Here is a 19,863-nt window from a genome sequence, read left to right as displayed (position 1 = left end):
GTACCCAGTAAGAATTGATGTGATCTATTTCACAGAATAGCTGTGAAAGTCAAGTAAAATTTCAACTGATCTTATTATCACAGTCATACCTGAAGCATGGGTTGGTTGGTCTGAGTCCAAGGTTGACATTCCTTTCATCATTGGCCTTAAGTTTACACTTAGAAAAATACACCTTGAATGTAGAAGTGGTATGCTTTCCAAGATAGACATTGCTTTGACCAGTGCTTTGACATTTTAAATTAATCCCTTATATCTTTTAAAAATACTCTTCTTTTAAATAAAAATACTTAAAAGATATATAGTCTATACTCTAAAGACACAGTAAATATGCTAACTGTATTAAATATGAATCTATAAAGAATTATTTTGATAACCATAATATATACTAAGCATTGGGTTTATTAAATCTCCAAAAGATACTGCAGAATGATTATTTGCAATATTACTGAGAAATATTCCCTAAGTATAGACCAGTTTCCTTATTTCTTGCAAGAGTTTTAACAAAGATTATTGCAAACAAGTTCAAAATCTACCGATGTCACACAACTATCCTACATATGATGTAAAACTACAAACTTGTATATATATGTACAAACCCATAAATGAAAGTTAAAGTGGAAACTACAGATTTGGTGATGAAAATATTTTATGTCTATTCATAAATTAATTTACAATGGAAGCAATGGAAACTGTGACTCCATTAATTTAATTATTTAATTTTCATGGCCCCTAATTTTTAAAATAGTCGGTACTTAACAGATTTCAAGTGTAACCTCCCTCTTTCTGCTTCTCATGCACTAACTTGTAGTTGTCATTCCTGTAAAACTTGTTCTATGCCTGTTTCATCCTACAAATTACTGTGAAATTTCTTCCCTCTAGTGAATCTGAAGGAGTGTCTCCAGTCGGCCAGCCTAGTCCTGTCAAGTGATCCTGACTTCAGGATTCTAGAAGATGGCTCAATTTACACAACACATGACCTCATTTTGTCTTCTGAAAGGAAGAGTTTTTCCATCTTTGTTTTGGACAGTCAGAGAAAGGAACAGAAAGAGATTGAAATTGTACTGGCAGCAGGAGGAAACAAGGTACATTAGGCAAAGACTTAACCTTATTGATCTGTTTATGAGTCCTTCATTTCATAGACTTCCTTCCACATTAAAATCATTATTCTTGAATGCTCACTTGTCTATTCCACTGGTAATTACCATATGGAAAGACTAGACTGTTTTAAGGAGTGGTAGAGTTATTTACAAAATGATGTAAAAACGAACAACTGTAGCCAGGGAGCAAAGTCAGAATACCAAAGGTTTCGGATAGTGTTTTGAGGTGTGGCAATAATTAGAACAACTAACCTGAAGAACAAGGCAGGGATGGGTCTACAACTCAGCGAGAATTGATTGAGGCTGGAGGTGGGGCACTCCACCCTGACTAGCTCTCTCCCAAGTGACTATGCATTTCAGCCTCTCTTTAAAGAGGAGAAGAGATTGTCTAAAGCTTACTCCTATCCTAATCAAAAATCCCATGGAGTCCTTCTCTTTGGAGAATGGGATGGTCAGTCCACAGGACTGGTTTGAGTGTTTTGACTCTAGGCTCATTTTCTTGCAGTGAGTAGTGGTGATCAGGGAGTGGGAAGGAAGAAGATTACTGGAATTCACATAAATCTCACGTTAAGCAAACTCTGCACAATGAATTTGGCCTTATAAAATCATTTATTAATAAGTGGTTCAATATATAAGAGATTTTCCTGGATAAATTCCTTTTGATTACAGGAATTCCTCTTCATCAAATTTAGAATATGTTTAAGTCTTACAATATATTATTTTATACCCAAATTGTAAAGAGTCCCTACATCACATAAAATAAAACATACTTGAACAAATGCTGACCTGTATCTTTATAACGGTATACGAATGCTTTGAAATGCAGCTAGTGTTTTAACAAATTTTGGTTGCTCCACTTTTGGTGGAATAAAATGTATTCCCAAATAATTGTTAATAGATTTTCTATTTTTAGGGAGTCTATACTTCTCAGGATGGCCTCTTTCCCCAATGGCCTGTAAACTTCTTCTTGATTAACTGGTTAAATCAAGAAATAGGTCAAACTGGCTCTTAATTCTTGTGTAAGTGTGTGTGTTTATCTTATTAATAAAAACAGAAGTGGTTTTGGGGTTATCCATGATATTGTTTTGTATACCCTTTATTTGTTTTCTTCATGTTGATGTAACGTGAAAATCACAGTTCCTAGAATGATAAGTGATGCTGTATTTCTTCATCTCTCATCAAATATAGACTCCTAAGAAGAGACATACCAAAGACACAGTCCTCAAGCGCAGCAAGAGACGGTGGGCTCCTATTCCATGTTCACTGATGGAGAACTCGTTAGGTCCATTTCCACAACATGTTCAGCAGGTACACTTCATTTTGTTTGAGTTTATATGTTAGAGGATTTTTGTTTGTTTTGAAAACTTTCCATTTGAACTGCACAGTATATTGAACCAAGGCTTTAACCTATTGGTACTAATAAAGACTATCTATTCACCAGATCTAGGGTCCTACAGAAGTGAGTCAGTGTATTTTATCACTTCCTTCTAGAAATCATATTTAGTATTTAGAAACAAGTTTCATATTTTGAGTCTCTGATGCTCTTAGGTCTCCGTTGAGATTCTCCTGAATATTCTACCAGACTTCAGCGTTCACGTACAAAAGACACGCCTACAGAGTTTGCATAATTCACCTCTCAATTTGATTAACACTTACCTTCACAAGAAAAGGCCAGTGTTTCTGTTTACCAAAAAGGTGGTGTCACTGCCACATAGCTAGTGTGTAAACATAAGCCAGCTTTGAAATTATGCACTTCTTGAAGAATTCATTGTGAGAGGAAAATTGCATTACTTTACTTTTTTATCAGAAAACGTTTTATTCCAAATAATTCAAAATCACTGAAACTGTTAACTATTCTTCACATAGGAATAGGAATAAGTAATATGAATTGTAAAGATATCCAACTCCATGAATTTTTTATAAATATGCGGACAACACAAAAGAATTTGAGATCAAATAGGTGACAGAGTTTGTGGCTTTGTACATTGCAGAATATGAATAAGAATTTGAAAAATATGAGAGATGGTGGATAGATAAGCAGAGGAAAGAAAGGATGGGTTGAGTAAGAAAGAGAGCAAGTGATAAAAACTAAGCCATCACAAGAGTTTAGGTTGAAGATATTTATTATCCTAAATTGTCACTTATTGTTACAGGTCCAATCTGATGCTGCACAGAACTACACCATCTTTTACTCCGTCAGTGGACCAGGAGTGGACAAAGAGCCCTTCAATTTGTTCTTTATAGATAAAGACACTGGGGATATCTTTTGTACACGAAGCATAGACCGTGAGCAATATGACCAGTTTCCGGTAAGATTATTTATTCAGAATTATGTTTTTTATTACAGGTTTAATATTTTCAATGCTGGTTGTTTGCATATTAGAAGAATCAATTATTTGATATTTTAAATGCTGTTAATGTGTAATGTAAACTTCAAATTTCTATGGGTGCCATTGATGAAGAAAGACAACAGATATCATGAGGGAAGGAAAGGGAGGAAAAGGTATAGAAAATATAAGGGCAGAATTTTAAGGACAGGTTTGATTTGGGATAATGACAATGAATTTTGTTGAGTTTGAAGTTCCCTATAATAACATTGCTCAATTATTCTCAAACCTGATTGTACATTATAAATCACATTAGAACTTTTTAAATATACTGATGCTCGGGTCCATTGCCAGAAATTCTGATTTAATTGTTCTGGGGTGGGTCCCAGGCAATTGAAAATTCAAAGTCATCCAAGGTGATCCTAAACACACCCTAGGTTTGAGATCTGCTGCTTTAGCCTTCTGCATATCATCGTGCTTCTTTTCTTCTCTTCTTCCCTCTGACTGTCCTTCAGCAACAAGAATCTTGAGTATCATTTTATTTCCTTAGTAATCCAGAAAAAATTTACCAACTCTTCTTATTCAATTTAATCTTACCCAAATAAAAGTTCTAACTCTTCTGAAAATTAAATCCTTTTTTTGTTTCTGTTTCAAACTTCACATACCTCCTTAGTGTCCTGATGTCCAATCTGACGTATAAGAGAAATTCATAGTGAGTTTCGGGGGGATGGTGAATGACTTTGTTTAAGCACTTGGTGTCTTGAATTATAAGAGAGTATAGTAAAGGAGTTCTTTGCTAAAGGAGTACAGAAAAGGGAAATTCATCTCATACTTAGGTAGTCCAGAAAGTAATATCTTAGCAGACACTCAAGAGATGAGTAGGAATTGGTGGTTACATAACGGTAGCCATGAATGAAGGTAGCAGTTGGGGGGGGGGGGCGGGCAGCAAGGGGACAAGAGGAGGAGTGGGTAGCTAAGTGTTCTAGGCAGAGGCATCAGCAATATAAGACCCATTGGTTAAGAAGAAAACAACCAGAACAACAGCAAACCCTGGCTGGAGTGTTGTTTACAGCTAAGGAAGAGTGTGAAATTACTCTCTACTTACTAGAGCAGTAATGAAAGACTAGAGTGTGAAGGACCTTATAATTCATGCTAAGGGCCCTATCCTATGGATATCAAAGCACTATACAAGGTAGTGAAATTTTTAAAACAACATAAATGTTGGACTTTATGGATTTCATAATTAAATAAAATGTTTGGATTAGAATGACATTTTTTTATACTTTTATGCTCCCACTCAAATTCTTTGGAATAAACATACTCATAAAAATGTCAAATTGTTACTTTAAAAAGTAGCTTACATAGGCTCTTACAGGAGAGGTATGCTAAGCACTATTGCAAACATTTTGCTCTTTCTATCAAATAGCCAAATAAATAATTGATAGGTAAATGTATATACATATATATTTATCTATCTATATCTATATATATCTATATAGAAAGATACATATATATATACAGGTAGGTACTCTGCTGCTCTTATATTTCCTTCACAAGAAGAGAAGATCTAACACTAGTAGCCATTCTTGAGGAGAAATAAGCAGCTGCCTACTCTGTATGTCTCCATGAGCACTTCGTTTCTTATTCTACTGATAACATCCTGTTTATGGATTTTTGAGGTCTTCAGCCGCTTCTCACTGGTCAACCTGCTGTCTATATTGGCTTCTTATTGGGATCATTGCTAGAGAGAAGGAGGACAGACTAGTTTAAAATTAAACATAAGTTACTTTGCTATTTTTTGACACCTTTTAAAGGACAAAAGAATAAAATAGTTTGGAATTTATACTCAAAGTTGGGCTTTTGAATAATTTTTCCTTCAGAATTACCCATGTTTCTCTAGTTTCCATTAACATGATTGAGATTGAGTTGATCTTAAGAAACACCACTTGCAAATCAGTAAAATTCATAAAAGTATGATAATCAGTTGTAAACATGATGCAAGTTATAAAATCACTTGAGGCAATATAGAATGGAAGCCTTCTCTGTCAACGTAGAGCTTAAAATAAAAATAATATTTCTTTGCTTTTCCATCAAATCAATTTCACTTATTGTTTTATACTGGAAAGCTTATTTCTCTGGAAATTAGTAGCACTTCAGTATTTACCATTTTTCCTTTTAGCCTTGGACAGGTCACAACCCCAAGAATCTGTCTTCTTCTCTGATATATGGGCCACTGATGATTGTCTTACCTACCTCAGAGCTGTTGTGATCATTGAATGCTCTAATGTTGGTGAAATCAGCATATAAACTGTAAAAATCTTTAAAAATATTCTAATGGTAGATCAAACAACATATATGCTCCAGAATTTTGTTCTCAAACCTGGGGATTTTGATGGGATTTCCCAATTCTTTGCTTTTATCTAACCTATATAAATGTTATGTATTAATAAATTATTTAAAATTATTTGATTTCATTGACTATTGAGAAGAGTAGCCATGGGTCTAATTCAATACATATCCTTTTTGTGCTTCTGTTCTCTCTTGCCCTATGTTGTGTAGCTTAATCTTGGCTTCTAAAGGTTTTTCTGGGTAAGTCACACCATTATTGCAGCTTGAGGAATTTGTCTTAAACATTAAATTCATCTATCCTTTCAGGGAGTTTTATAATGCCATTTTTCTGAGTTTTCCAAAGAAGAGTTACATAAGAAGGGACTTTTCTTCAATAACTCCAAGTTATTCTCTGAAAAAAAAGCAGTTGCAAATACCCTTCTTCTTTGAGTGTTGAGGCAAATCTGAATTATAAACCCTTAGAGAAAAATTGGCTCTAGAACAATCTGGTGCCTTCTTCCTGTCCACCCAGAGCCTTACTATTTTGTACCACATGGAGTTTTTTTCCAGACATATGCTTACCCATTGTCTTTATATTTGTGTTGCTAATCACATTCTGTACCCGCTGAGCTTTCGTGTCATTGCTTTCCCTCTTCCTCTGCCCTGTGTACACTGGATATCTCTCTTTATAAGGCCAAACTCAAGTCCCAGCTCTGTGTATCTTCCAAAACTGTTTGCATCTTCCCAAAGATGAGAGTGATCTGAGCAAATTGAAGTGCAAAAGGGCTAAAAGAGAGGAGATTCTTCAAGCTACGGAATAATTCAAGAGGAAAATGATATGAAACACATATGAAATTTAAATAATACTCTTCTAACTCAACTAAAAATATGACTACTTTTAAAGTATAATATTCTATATTATACTTATTATAACAATATTTAAGTATATTGTTTTTAATACAGAATAATGGGAGCTGGACTGCAAAACTACTACTTTTATTAAGTTTTTTGAAATGTTTGCTTTAATGACTAAATAAGAAAGTGTTTATAATTAGTTTCTCTATTACATGAACATGAGTGGATTCTCCTAGGGAGCTAGGCTATGCTTTAAAGTTTAGCTACGTTCCTAGCTTGGATCATTCTCTTTACAATAATGATTCAATTTTGATTTATTTTGTAGATACTTATCTCATTATTCGCAAAAAATAAAAACCAGCACCCTGAAATAGTACCTTAAATAAAATCACCACATCTGAATCAGTGGAATGTGAAATGATAGTATTTATTTATAGTTGAGTGTCATGAAATATTATTTCAAACTACAAGTGATTATATGGTGGGAAATAGATGATCCTCATTTTTGTTGAAGAGGAAAACTAGCAAAAATTGGTGTAAATTACAGCAGGATGGACTTAGGTTAGATAGGGAGATATTTTAATGCCAATGTGATGAGGTAGAAGGATTCATTACAAGTCATTCCACAGAATGTTTACGACAGTCTTTACAGAGGGCACACTTAAAGGATGGTTTGTCTTCCTAAAAAGGAAAGATGGATGGAATTGAATGCAAAATGCTATTTACTGAAGAATTACCCAATCTAAGGTACTATGTTAGGTGCTTCAGGAACACGAATATCCATAAGTCTCAGGCTTCATCCCTGAGGACAATTGTAACCTAATAGAGACATAAAACAATTTCATAGTTTTCTCTAGCTAAAAATCTCAAAATGGCAGCAGTTTAAAGAAAGAAAAATTCACCTCAAATATGGGGGGGAAGGGAGAGATTGGTAGAAAGGCTGAATAGTGTGACATCTGGATGTGATGGTGGCGGTGATGATGATGGTGTGACAGCAGTGGTGGTGGTGAAGTAGTGATGACACACCCCTGCATTCCACTCCTGAGTTCAGAAGTTATTGAGAATAAGATGTAGCAGTCAAACTGATGGAAATCAAAGTATAAGTTTTATTACTGAAAAAGCCCACCTGAGGGATGGCTGGGAAAAAGTGAATAAGGCAACAGAGAGAACACAGGTGCTTATCTCAATGACTCCCATGTCAGAGATTGGAGTAGAAATTCCTTCCCCTCCAGGTCTGCATGAACAGTGAAGATGAAATGTTGCCTTTTAACACAATAGTGAGGATTTTGTGATTACTTTGGTAAATGATACACAAATCACTGAAGAGTCTGATTAGAGAACGTCATGATTAAAATTGTGCTTAATGAAAATGATCTGACTTCTAAGTGCTACATAGATTGAAGAAGGTCAGTTAGGACAATTGCAGGAAAGTTGGGAGGACAACATGTAGGATCCATCTGGAGTCACATGAGAATGTTGGCATTGGGAATAGAAAAGACGATGGATGATAGAGACACAGACATGCCACAATCTCTAGAATTTGGCAACTGACTAGTAAGGCTAACGAAAGAAAGGGAGGAGTTAGATATCTGGGATTTTAATCCTGGTTCGTTTGGAAGATGGTTACAGTAGGGAAGTCAGGAAGACCCAATTGTGGTGAAGAACTGAGTTAATACAGAGTTCACTTTGGGCAGGTGCAGTTGGTCCTATGAGTGAAGAAAATCTGCCTAACTCAACAACCATTTATTGAATACTTGCTATGCATAACTTTTATAAGAAAAGTGAAGAAATAATTTGATGATGTTGAAAGGAAAAGGACATTAAATCCTGGCATTTGGGGCCATGATATATCATTTTGAGGTGGAGTTTGGATTTTGTAAATGATTTCTTTAGCATGTTTATTACACAAGAAATACACATTTATGATAGAAAAGTCAGAAAATGCAGGTAAATAGAGAAAAGAATCCATAACTGAGTCACCCAGCTATAGTTGATATGTATTTATATGTATATACAAATCTGTAAATAAATAGAATCATATTTTTTGTAAACTTTTAAGAAATACTTGTTATTAGCACAACTGGGGAAGTCCACATGCGTTCTAACAAGTAGAACAGCATGCAGTTAATTCAGGGAATGGAATAGGCTTATTCAGCTGGAGTGCTTGGCACTTGGTGGGAGAATAGTGAGAACGGTGCAAGAGGATTGAAGCCATACGGCAGGTGGAGACTGTGCTGGTTTGTTGTCTTTCCATGGCATAAGTTCTCAGCTACAAATACCTTTATGGATGATTTCTTTAAACATTACATCTTTCCCCTAACTGCTAGGTTTAATTTGTGCATAATTTGTTATTTACGAATAAGCTCAGGGTGTTTGTCTACTTTTCAGCTATATGCCTATGCAACAACTGCAGATGGTTATGCCCCAGAGTACCCACTCCCCTTAGTATTCAAAGTTGAAGATGATAACGATAATGCCCCATATTTTGAAAACAAAGTGACTGTCTTTAACGTGCCTGAAAATTGCCGATCTGGTAAGTTCGCATTTTAGGAAAACACTAGATTTTTGCATCAGTTGAATTCTTCATTAATATTTTAAACATGATTATGTAAAACATTTTTAAATGCTTGACTTTCAAGGATATTCTACATAAAACTTTGTAATCTTAGAAAATCATATACTCTTCAAAGGCAAACCTTTTTGTGCTCATTTTGCTATGCATGTATATAGGGCAGCTAGTTGATACATAAAGTTACTAACTGTTAGATTAATCCACAATGAATAGGAATGTGCGACAGACAAATGCACTTTATGTTCTCTATCTTGACCATGTACTTATGTGTCACAGGTGTATTTATAAAACAATAAGTAATTCGAATCTTTATAAAGACTCAATACATTTTCAAGGACCCAGAAATATATCATGACATGGAAATGCTGATCTGACTTAGAACGACATATACATTGCTTTACTTGGCATATTTTCCTAACAAATTGAAAAAAATTTTTAACTGGTTTGATGCTATAGGCAGCCAAGATTGTGACTTTGGCATACCTAGGGGCATAAGACTGTCTAGTTGTAAAAAAAATTTGCACGAAAGGTTGTTAACTTTATGCCTTCTCCATTCTGTTGCCATTATGGATGTATATTTAATACTGTTCTCTCATAATAAGTGGTTTGCTAAAGCAACATTTCCAAAGGATATGCAAATGATACTCAGACATGTACATAATGTTTATGTCTTACATATATTATTTGCATATATTAATAATTAAGCACATTTATTAGAATGTAAAAGCATAAATTCTTTGTTGTCATAGGCAAAGTTTTGATACTCCTCTAATTAACATAATCAAATTTAGCTATAAAGGACATGAGATATACAGAGAAGATCCCATCTAAAAATGGCCCATGAACTAAGGTGATGGCTTTAGGGGAAGAATCTGAGAACCGCTGTTACCAAGGTGGGGTGGGTGTTCTCGCATAGGTAGAATACAAACCATGGTATTCACAGTAGCCACATAACTAAAGTTTCCAAGCAAGGGAGACTTGAAGTTTAGAGAACATTTAGACACTCCTCCACTTATCTGTAAAATTAATCTACTTGTGGTTTGGGGAAGAATATGCTATAACAATGCCTTGATTTACTTTTTGTTTGTAATTCAATTATATCACTATTTTAAATTGTTGACAATATTGGATTTGCCTAAACAGGTACTTCAGTGGGACAAGTGACTGCCATAGACCTTGATGAACCTGACACTCTACATACTCGTCTGAAGTATAAAATCTTACAGCAAATCCCAGACCATCCAAAGCATTTCTCCATACATCCAGATACAGGCGTCATCACCACAACCACACCTTTACTGGATAGAGAAGTAATGAATTGATTCATTAATTTCACTGTTACTAAACTATATTTAAACAGAGAACGAATTCCCAGAGAAGTCACAGTAAGGCCCGTCTGGCCACCTCTCCAAGCATGTTTCCATCTAGGCTGTGGTTAGGGCTTCTCTGGACACTTCCTTTGCCCCTACTGAGATTTTGGGAAGGTATAACTTATTAAGAGAGGTCTCAGCTGAGATCATTGCCCTGATTTGATGTGTGGATGCTAAAATAGCTTTAAATTGTGAAATGTTATATTAGACACATCAGCTTTCCATTGTACTGACTGACCAACGTCTTGTTCTATATTTGTATTTATGGTGGCTCTTTTTGAAAAAGAAATCGAAAAATAATATTTGTAAAATAATCAGAGCCTGAACAGTGGCTATGAGAATTGCACGTTATACCAAATAGAAGTATTCATCAATGTACCTTTTTCCTTTTTTTTCAGAAATGTGATACATACACGTTAGTAATGGAAGTGCGAGACATGGGGGGGCAACCTTTTGGTTTATTTAATACAGGAACAATTACTATTTCACTCGAGGATGAAAATGACAATGCACCCTATTTTGCAGAAACTTCGGTGAGTATATCTCTGTATTCATTTATCTAAGTTCATTTACTTTTTCAAAAAAACAAATATGGAATTTGGGGGCTCTGTGAGATTACACATTTTGGTTTTAATAGCTACCACATACAAATAACAAAAGCAGAAAAATATGACTTCTGTAAAAATAATTGAAGTGCCAGTTATTTCTGGATGCTAGGGAAATAACTATTCTCTTGGTCATCTAAGAGGTTCTTAGCCAATGAAGCCATTCATGTATTCAATGTTTTCTTGGATACTAAGCTCTGGTATCAGATTCCTTGGATTTAAATTCTTTTTATAGGATGAAACAGAAGAGGCTTTCTCCCTGTATCCTTTACACTTTAACTTCTTAAGATGACAAAGGGACTAGCTTTACATCCTCTGCTTTGTTGGGGAGTCAATAGTACAGGCTGCCCCACCACCATCTGTATGCAGGCTCTTCCTGTATCTTGTACGAGCAAACTTTCCCTTAGGAAGTACACAGTGCAAGAAATACACACAGAACAGTACTTCCAGAAAATGGATCTTCTTTCTTGAACTTTTAGTGTGTAATCTTTATTTTTCCATTAATCTATACCAGAGTATAAGTCAAAGAAGAGAAAACCTGCAGTGATAGGCACATTCGTATTATTTTTTTACATTAATCTCTACAACTTATAAGGATATATTTTATGCCATATTTAATATGAGGAAGTGGAAGCTCAGTTAAGTAACTTGCACATGATCTCATACATACAGACCATGTAAGACAAAAAACTGGGATTAGAACCTAGATCTGTGATGCTCCAGTGCCTAGCAGGCTATCATCCTTGTATGAATTCATCTTACATCTCTAGAAGATTCTGATTTACTATATTTTTAAGTTTTTTAATATCATATGCTTCCATAACCATATTTCTTTTTTGGGGAGGTGTAGAGAGGAGAAACTATGATTTAATTTCTCAAAGAAGGGAAAACATTTTCCTTAAAGTGTTTGCTAGTGAATCAAAAGTAAATAATAAAAAAGAAGATTGGCATATTAACAAGTCATCCAGGAATAATAAGAAATCAGTGCAGGTTATAATTATCTAGAACTATTGAGGGCTTAATATATTAATATAAAGCATTTTATGTCTAAAAAAGGAGCAATAGACTGTAAATATTGTTGAGGTTCAGAAGAGAGACAAACCTAAGGGTTTGAATGATTAGAAAAATCACCTCAGAGAAGTTGAGAAGTTAAGACCTGAGAATAGATAAGATTTCAAAAAGCATTTTAGTGAAGAAAGAAGTCAGCTATGCATTAAATGTGTAAATTCTTCCCAATATATGATTGCATATTTCCATATCACTTTGTTTTCTTTTTCTTTAAATATAAGTTTTAGAGTAAAAAATTGTTGTCAAAGCTTTGAATTTATAATAACAAGAGGGAATTGTTTCAGTATTTTGCAGAAGTAGAGGAAAACAGAATTGACGTTGAGATTTTACGAATGGCGATACATGACCAGGATTTGCCAAACACTCCTCACTCCCAGGCTGTGTACACGATCCTACAGGGAAATGAAAACGGACACTTCAAAATTAGCACCGACCCAAAGACAAATGAAGCAGTCTTGTGTGTTGTCAAGGTAAACAATAACAACAACAACACAGATATATATATGTGTATATATATATATAGGAATTCCTGAATGTATATAACTAGAGTATTGCAATGCAATGCTGAAATGACTTACACTGGTTTACATAAACTTTTATAGTTATTATGATTATTTTACCCTCTTTTTCTCTCTTAGAGGACAGGCATGGCAGGTGCAAAACTCATTGTTCTACATACGAGGAAAATGGAGGCAGAGAAATGTTGAGTTAGTAATCAGATATTAGCCTTAGAAGGGGTCTTGGATGCCCATTTGTCCAGATCCCTTATTTTGTCTAACACAAAACAGGAAGAAATGGAAGAGTCACTGAAATCAAACCTCTTGACTTTTCACTTCTGCTTATGCTCATGTTGTACTTTTACCTCTCTGTAACGTATTTTATAAGACAGATCATTTACTAAATATTCAGTAGCTATTCCCATTAACCCCCCTATATTTGAGGTAGCTGGTGTTTGGGGAGTTTTAAAATTGCAATTACTGGCACCTATCATGATTACTTTAACTGAACCTGGTTCCTTTCTGAGTCCGTCTGCCCACAGCCCTCACTAAACTCTTACGTATCTTCCCTCATTAATTTCCTGGAGACAGTGTATTTTCTTAGAAGCAATATACATAAATTGTGCTTTCCTCATAAGATTTTTAGAAAATGTCTTTTACTTATTCTATTACCTATTCTTTCTCTTTTTCTCTCTCTTTCTATCCTTTTTCTGGCTTCTAGATTTCTCTTGCTTTCCATTTTTTGTTATCTTGATAGATTTTAGGCCCTAATTATTAAACTATTGTTTTGGGATTCTTTCTAATTATTCAGTTCAGGACTGAGCACTTTGATTGGGAATTAAGCAAATTCAAATATAATGTGCTTTGGAAAGTTGTGTCTAGATAAAATGATCTCTCTTGACTCATATACTCAGAGTAACACTCCATTATAGCCAAATCCCGTGTCCTCATAGTCTGTCTAATTATTTCACATACTTAGCCTGGAGGGACTTCTGCTGTCTTAGTTATCACTGTTATCCCATTTGATAAGTAATGAAATATTGAGAAATAATAGTCTATTTGAATTTATTCAAATACTTATTCTGTATTTCCATTAATATTTAAACTTGTGATGAAAAAATGAAGACAGGATCTTCCGAAAGAAAAGTGAGAAGAAAAAATTGGTTGAACCTTAAAATCAACAATTTTGCATTTGATAGTGTTTGTCATTACAGGAAGCTAATTATTAGCCAGTAACTACGTTAGCACCAACTTTTGGTGATATTTTATACACAAAAATGGTGTTCCCTGGGAACAAACTGATATTCCCTTTTGTGCGAAAACTTGGAATCATAATTACGTCTTCCATATACAGTGTTATCTATTGACTGATTAAAGTATGTTTTTTGAACAGCCATTGAACTATGAAGTCAATCGCCAAATTGTTTTGCAAATTGGTGTACTTAATGAAGCACAATTCTCTAAAGCAGCAAACTCACAAACTCCTCCTACTATGTGCACTACAACTGTCACTGTTAAAGTAAAGGACAGTGATGAGGGCCCTGAATGCCAACCGCCAGTAAAAGTTATTCAGAGTAAAGATGGCCTCCCAGCTGGCAAAGAACTCCTTGGATACAAAGCGTCAGATCCAGAAACGCGCAATGGGGAAGGCCTAAGGTAATGTCTTTTTCAAAAAGTTTCTTAGTTTTAATTGCGATGTAAATTGAGTTCTAACTTAGGAAAGTTCTATGTATTTTTCAAATTGATAGATTTTGAGATTATGCCCATTCTTGGAGTATTTACATTTTTTTCTAAAAATTAGGTATAAGAAGATAGGAGACGACGATGGTTGGTTTGACATTAATGAATACACTGGTGACTTGAAAACTTTAAAAGTGCTAGATAGAGAATCAAAATTTGTAAAAAATGACCAATACAATGTTTCCGTGGTTGCAATGGATGCAGGTGAGTGCCATTTTCTAGAAATAAAATATAAATATAGGATATATTTTTAAGGAAATCTTGGGGTGAAATCTGTTTATTTCCATGTGAAAATTTAATGCAAATAATGTTTGCATTATGATTTTTCAATTTATTGGAGACCACCAAATTTAGGCCCGGCGCATCAGTAATGGAAAATAAGGGCAATGAATGGTCCAAGTCTAAATTTCAAGGTCCGTATTACTTGATCTCTGCCATGGATATGGTGACATCCTCAAGGATCTCCATTTTTTTCAGGAATACAGATTTAGGTTATTATGATTTGAGCTTGCTGAAAGGGTTCAACTCACCTAAAACAGTTGAGTTCAAGGTAGGTTTGTTCTGAGCCTCCCTTCATGGGGAACAAAACGTTTTTCCTGTATCCTAAAGCAATGATCAAATATGACTCAAGTCTTTCGCTGTGCTTTGCAATCCTTGTCTAAGGTTAATTTTAGAACCTATCTTGTGAAGAAATGCCCTTCAAATGTCATAAATTAGTGATCTCAAAACTCTGTTTGAACATACACTCCTACAGTAAGCTATTTTTGGATTTTGTAGCATTGTAGTGTAAGCCCTGACAGTTGGCTTTTCTTTTTGAAATGAGAGTACCTGACTTAAGCTTTGATTGCTGAGGCATGCACTTCAAAGAAGCATTTACTTCAAAGATGGCTATCTGGAATAAACACATTGCCAGCCTCAGAATTAGATAAAGAGTCAGGCTGCCATCCTACCCCACTCTACCCCTAACCCCAGGCTCCTTTGTTTTAGAGATCTTGGTTCATTTCCATAACTGACCATTTAGGCCACTTGTTTCTTCTCCCTCCCCACCCACCTCACCCTATCCCCTCCACTTTAAATTCCCAATCTGTTTTAAATTCACCAATAAAGAATAAGCCTACAAAACCCTAGGTTTCCACCTTTGACCCCAATAAAAGCACAACTCCTGGAGCTCTCTCGCGATCTCTCCTCTCCCCCTCCTTCTCTCTCCCCTTCCCTCTCTCCCCTTCTCCCTGTGATCTCGCTGTGTGGCACAGGACTCATAAGTAATAAACCTTTTTTTTCCATGTTTCCTGATGGTATGGCTGAGGGGATGTTGCAATCATAATAAGAGCCACAAGGCCTGGTTGAGTGACAACATTGGTCGTCGATAGACTGAGACCAGCATACCACAACCTCCATATATTTACTAGTATGTTTATTTATCTATATGTACTATGTATACTTAGTAATGCTAATGTATACATCATAAAAATATACTAAATAGATATTAAAAGAGGATGATAAAAAATATAAATAGAAATTACAATGTTACATCCCATTACACTAATTATAGACTCACTCATTTGGGGTAAATTTCCAGAAAGATGAATGAACTTATACTTTTATGATAGAGCCTATGCTTTTGACTATCTGCCTAATCCAAGGTGGTTTCCACTATTTTTATGGTTAGCATATTTTTATATACTAGATGTTCAAAACAAACAAGCTGATACAGCAATGCTGTGGTCTTTTTCTGTAGAATCATTGAATTTCTTTAGAAGGAATAGGTGAGTGTATGAATAAATATATATAAAATCCCACGGAAATTAACAAAAGTTGAAAATAGGTCATGAAATGGTTCATGTTAATTCATTTTGCCCCTTGATATTTTGATAATAAAATAAAGACAAATGTTTCTCATATGTTATATCCCTACTCTTTTCTATAGCTTTACAATAAAAGCCACGTCTACTAAAAGATGATTCTCTGACAAGACACAAAGATTACAATAATGAAGATGCTGGCTGCTTCTAATTTATATGGGAAGGGCAAGACCATTCATACACATCTGCACTATTCAGATTTTTTCTTTCTTCCTCACTCAGCCTTGTTCTATTCCTGTTGCCTTTGAGGAAAATACTGTGTTGCACATCATAATCAGTGACCAAGCAGTTTTAAAGAACTATTGCCATGAGCTAAAAAATATTTAGGTTGAAAAATCTGACAGAAAATCTAAATGTGAATATTGTTATTTAACCATCTTCATATGATCTTTTCCTCTTGATACCTCTCACACATACTTTTAATGTAGTTCTTTCAGTATAGGTAGAAAGAAAAACTACTTAAGAGTGGAGAAGACTTTAGTTGAGAAATATAGCTAATGTTGCCACTACTCTGTAATCCTGGGTGATTTGCTGCTCCTATATAAGTAAAAGTGAAATCTGAATGGTTCAAGAATACCATTATGATGTCAAGCAAGGATTTATGTTTACTCATTTATTCCACAATGTCCATTGTCTAGGAGTTCCAAATAGTAATAGAATAGTAATAGTAATCCAAATAGTAGTTCCAAATTCTCACATGATATCTGTTAAAGGATTATTATATTCTTATAAGAGGTTGGTTCTTTGGCATGAAAATTTTCCCCCTAAGAGTATGTATGGATCTCTTAAGAAGTGGAAGTCAGTTAAGAGCAGCCCAGATTAAAGGATAAAGGGAGGAGATTTCACAGAAATGCAGAAGCTTGGCGATAGGAAAATGAAATACCATTTGGAGAGCAGGCAAATATAGAGAACAGAAATATAAGAAATTAACTATGTCTTTTGATGCTAAAAGACAATGTCTGTAAGCACAGTGATCATAGTACAAGGAAGTAAAATGTCAAGTCTGAACCGTACAAGTCTATGTCCCAGGCTCATGGATAACCTGGGTGTGCTCAAGAAGAAGTAAAGATAAGGATGTTATAAATTTTAGTGGAAGGCCATACGGTGACATGAAGGATTTTGTTGCTTTGAACTTTAATCCATCGATATATCCTTCCAAGAGCCCAATAATTACATTTGCCCCTCTGAATCAGGGGGACTAGTTCCAGAACCCCCACCGTTGCCAAAGTCCAAGGATGCTCAAGTCTCTAATGTAAAACGGTATAATATTTGCTTATAACCTATGAGCATCCTCTCATATACTTTAAATCATCTCTAGATTACTTATAATATCTAATACAATGGGGATGCTATGTAAATAGTGGTTATACTATATTGTTTAGGGAATAATGACAAGAAAAGTGTGTACATGTTGAGCACAGACACAACCATTGTAGGCCTTTCATCCATGGTTGGTTGAATCTGTGGATGTGGAACCTGAGATATGGAGGGCCGACTGTACTTACATTTCCACATTTAGTTTTGATGTTCATAAATATTTCAGGATGATGATCTAGGTATTCTTCTAGCTTTCTTAGAATCCACTTTCTTCCTTTGTATTTCCTGTGTCAATCCTCTTTGTCAGTCAAGCTGGTTTCCCTACTGCCATTCTAGAAAACACTGTTTTATACACCCTCTGCCTAGAATCGTTCTATGCTCTCCTGTTTGAAATTAAGATCTCAACTTCAAATGAATCACACTGACAGCTTCTGCGATTGTTCCCATTGTTTTGTTAAGGTCTTCTCTTAACACTTTTTAAGCCCTCCTTCCCTGGAATAATATGTTATCACAGGTCAGGTGTCTTCTCTATGAAAAGGGTGTTTCATTGCTTCTCATGTATATTCTATTCCTCTAACTGGATTGATTGTGAGCTCAATTTCTCATAAGGAGGCTTTTTCTTGCAAAATCATCCCTTTACCAAGCACCTGGCAGAGATTTTGGCATATGTTTGCTTAATGCAGGTACTGATAGTTGTCATTCTGCTGTTGTTTGAGTTTCATGAACCTCCAGGTCCAGGTTGTCAATTTCACTACCAAGAGCTTTGCTACTCCCGGCGCATAATTGGTACTTGGAACAATTAGTTTTAATATAAAAAATTGAGTTCAAACGTTTACAAAATGCTTTGTTATATTTGGCTGTAAAAATTTTTTCTTAAAATAACAAATATTTAAGGGTTGTCATGTAGAAGAGGTAAACATTGTGTGTGTATAGTCCAAAAAGAACACGAACAAGTTGTTGGAAATGATTAGGAGACATATTGTAGCTTAATAAGACAGAACCTAAAAACTCTCCAACAATTAAAGAGTTCTGTGCCTGGAGTGGACTGATTCGTAATGCAGTGAACTTCTAGTTCCTGAAAACATTTCAGTGGCAATGGGAAACCATTGCTTGTCGGACTCCATGTGGTTGACATGTGTAAGTTTAGATTTCAGTTAACCCAAGATGTACTTTCCAGCCCTGAGACTGGGATGTTCCTTACTCGCTGATACTTGGCATTTCCTTATGTGCTTAATTTAAGCATTATACCCACTTAATTAACTTTTCACAACCTTCAGCCATACTCAACAATTACTTATTTTTGGCTCTATTTCCCAGAAGTAAGGTGAAAACATATCAATCATTTGTAGTTTTAGAAGACTTCTAGGACTTCATTTTCAGCTCTGGTTTTGACTACCACCCATTTTGTTAATTTCAAGCATTCGTTTTTAACAACATGCTTAAAACAGAGACTGTGATGGAAAACAATCTTATGTGATAAATGCTGGCTGAATAGAGGATGAAATGAGTCTTGATTTGCTTTCCATTTGGTGCTCTACTTCTTTATTTGATTTTTAAAGTGTGATTTCTTTTTATCGTTCCATAAAGAGAAACTGCTCTTTGCTTAAATTTTAAAAAGTAAAATCATAGCACTCATGTTGACTCACAGGTAATGCCTCTAACTACATTTTTTTTTTAAATTTAAAAAGACCTTCTTTTTCCTGTTACTCACTTTTTTGTTAGTTTGCTGATTTTGAAGTTGTTACTTATATTCATATTTTTACAATTACCTGGCAGTCTCAAAATGTTTATATGCTGTTGCAGATTTCTTTTTATTTCTAGATATTTTAAAAACTTGTTCAAATAGAATAGTTTTCAAATAGATATATGCAGTAGTTACCTTATGTAAGTCATTAATTTAAAAGTCCCTTTGAATAAATTAATTTTGTAGTTGTTCAACAGAAAAAAGTTTGACTGAGATATACCACATGATATGGCTTAAATGTTATTTCGAACGAAAAATAAAAAAGATTATATTTGCATATGACATATAGTAGTCTTTATGATAAATTCAACATATATGCTCCAAAATTTAGACCAGTATTCAAAGCACAAAAATGAGAAATTTTATCAATTCTTTGTTTATTTCAATCTTTAAAGTTTACTGTTTATTATAGTTTATTTTTCACAAACAGTAAAATTTGAACATGTTTTCTGAACTTCATTATCTCTTAAACACAAATAAT

The 19,863-nt window shown here is 34.7% G+C and overlaps 1 protein-coding gene across 2 annotated transcripts in view; it reads left to right on the top strand.

The window, feature by feature from the left end:
* The window catches only part of DSC1 (desmocollin 1), a 30,515-nt gene that overhangs the window by 3,535 nt on the left and 7,117 nt on the right, over positions 1 to 19,863 (top strand). For both annotated transcript variants that reach the window (XM_008506548.2, XM_008506549.2), the window contains exons 3-11: positions 880 to 1,082; positions 2,286 to 2,405; positions 3,251 to 3,406; positions 8,996 to 9,140; positions 10,323 to 10,489; positions 10,948 to 11,082; positions 12,507 to 12,692; positions 14,113 to 14,375; positions 14,521 to 14,663. In XM_008506548.2, coding sequence (XP_008504770.2) covers positions 880 to 1,082; positions 2,286 to 2,405; positions 3,251 to 3,406; positions 8,996 to 9,140; positions 10,323 to 10,489; positions 10,948 to 11,082; positions 12,507 to 12,692; positions 14,113 to 14,375; positions 14,521 to 14,663 — 1,518 coding nt within the window. The remainder of the gene's footprint in view (positions 1 to 879; positions 1,083 to 2,285; positions 2,406 to 3,250; positions 3,407 to 8,995; positions 9,141 to 10,322; positions 10,490 to 10,947; positions 11,083 to 12,506; positions 12,693 to 14,112; positions 14,376 to 14,520; positions 14,664 to 19,863) is intronic.

Source organism: Equus przewalskii, chromosome 7 (genome assembly GCF_037783145.1).
Source record: "Equus przewalskii isolate Varuska chromosome 7, EquPr2, whole genome shotgun sequence".
In the NCBI taxonomy this organism is placed as follows: Eukaryota; Metazoa; Chordata; class Mammalia; order Perissodactyla; family Equidae; genus Equus; species Equus przewalskii.
The sequence above is the reverse complement of the archived record's forward strand: the minus strand, read 5'-3'. Positions and strand labels throughout refer to the sequence as shown.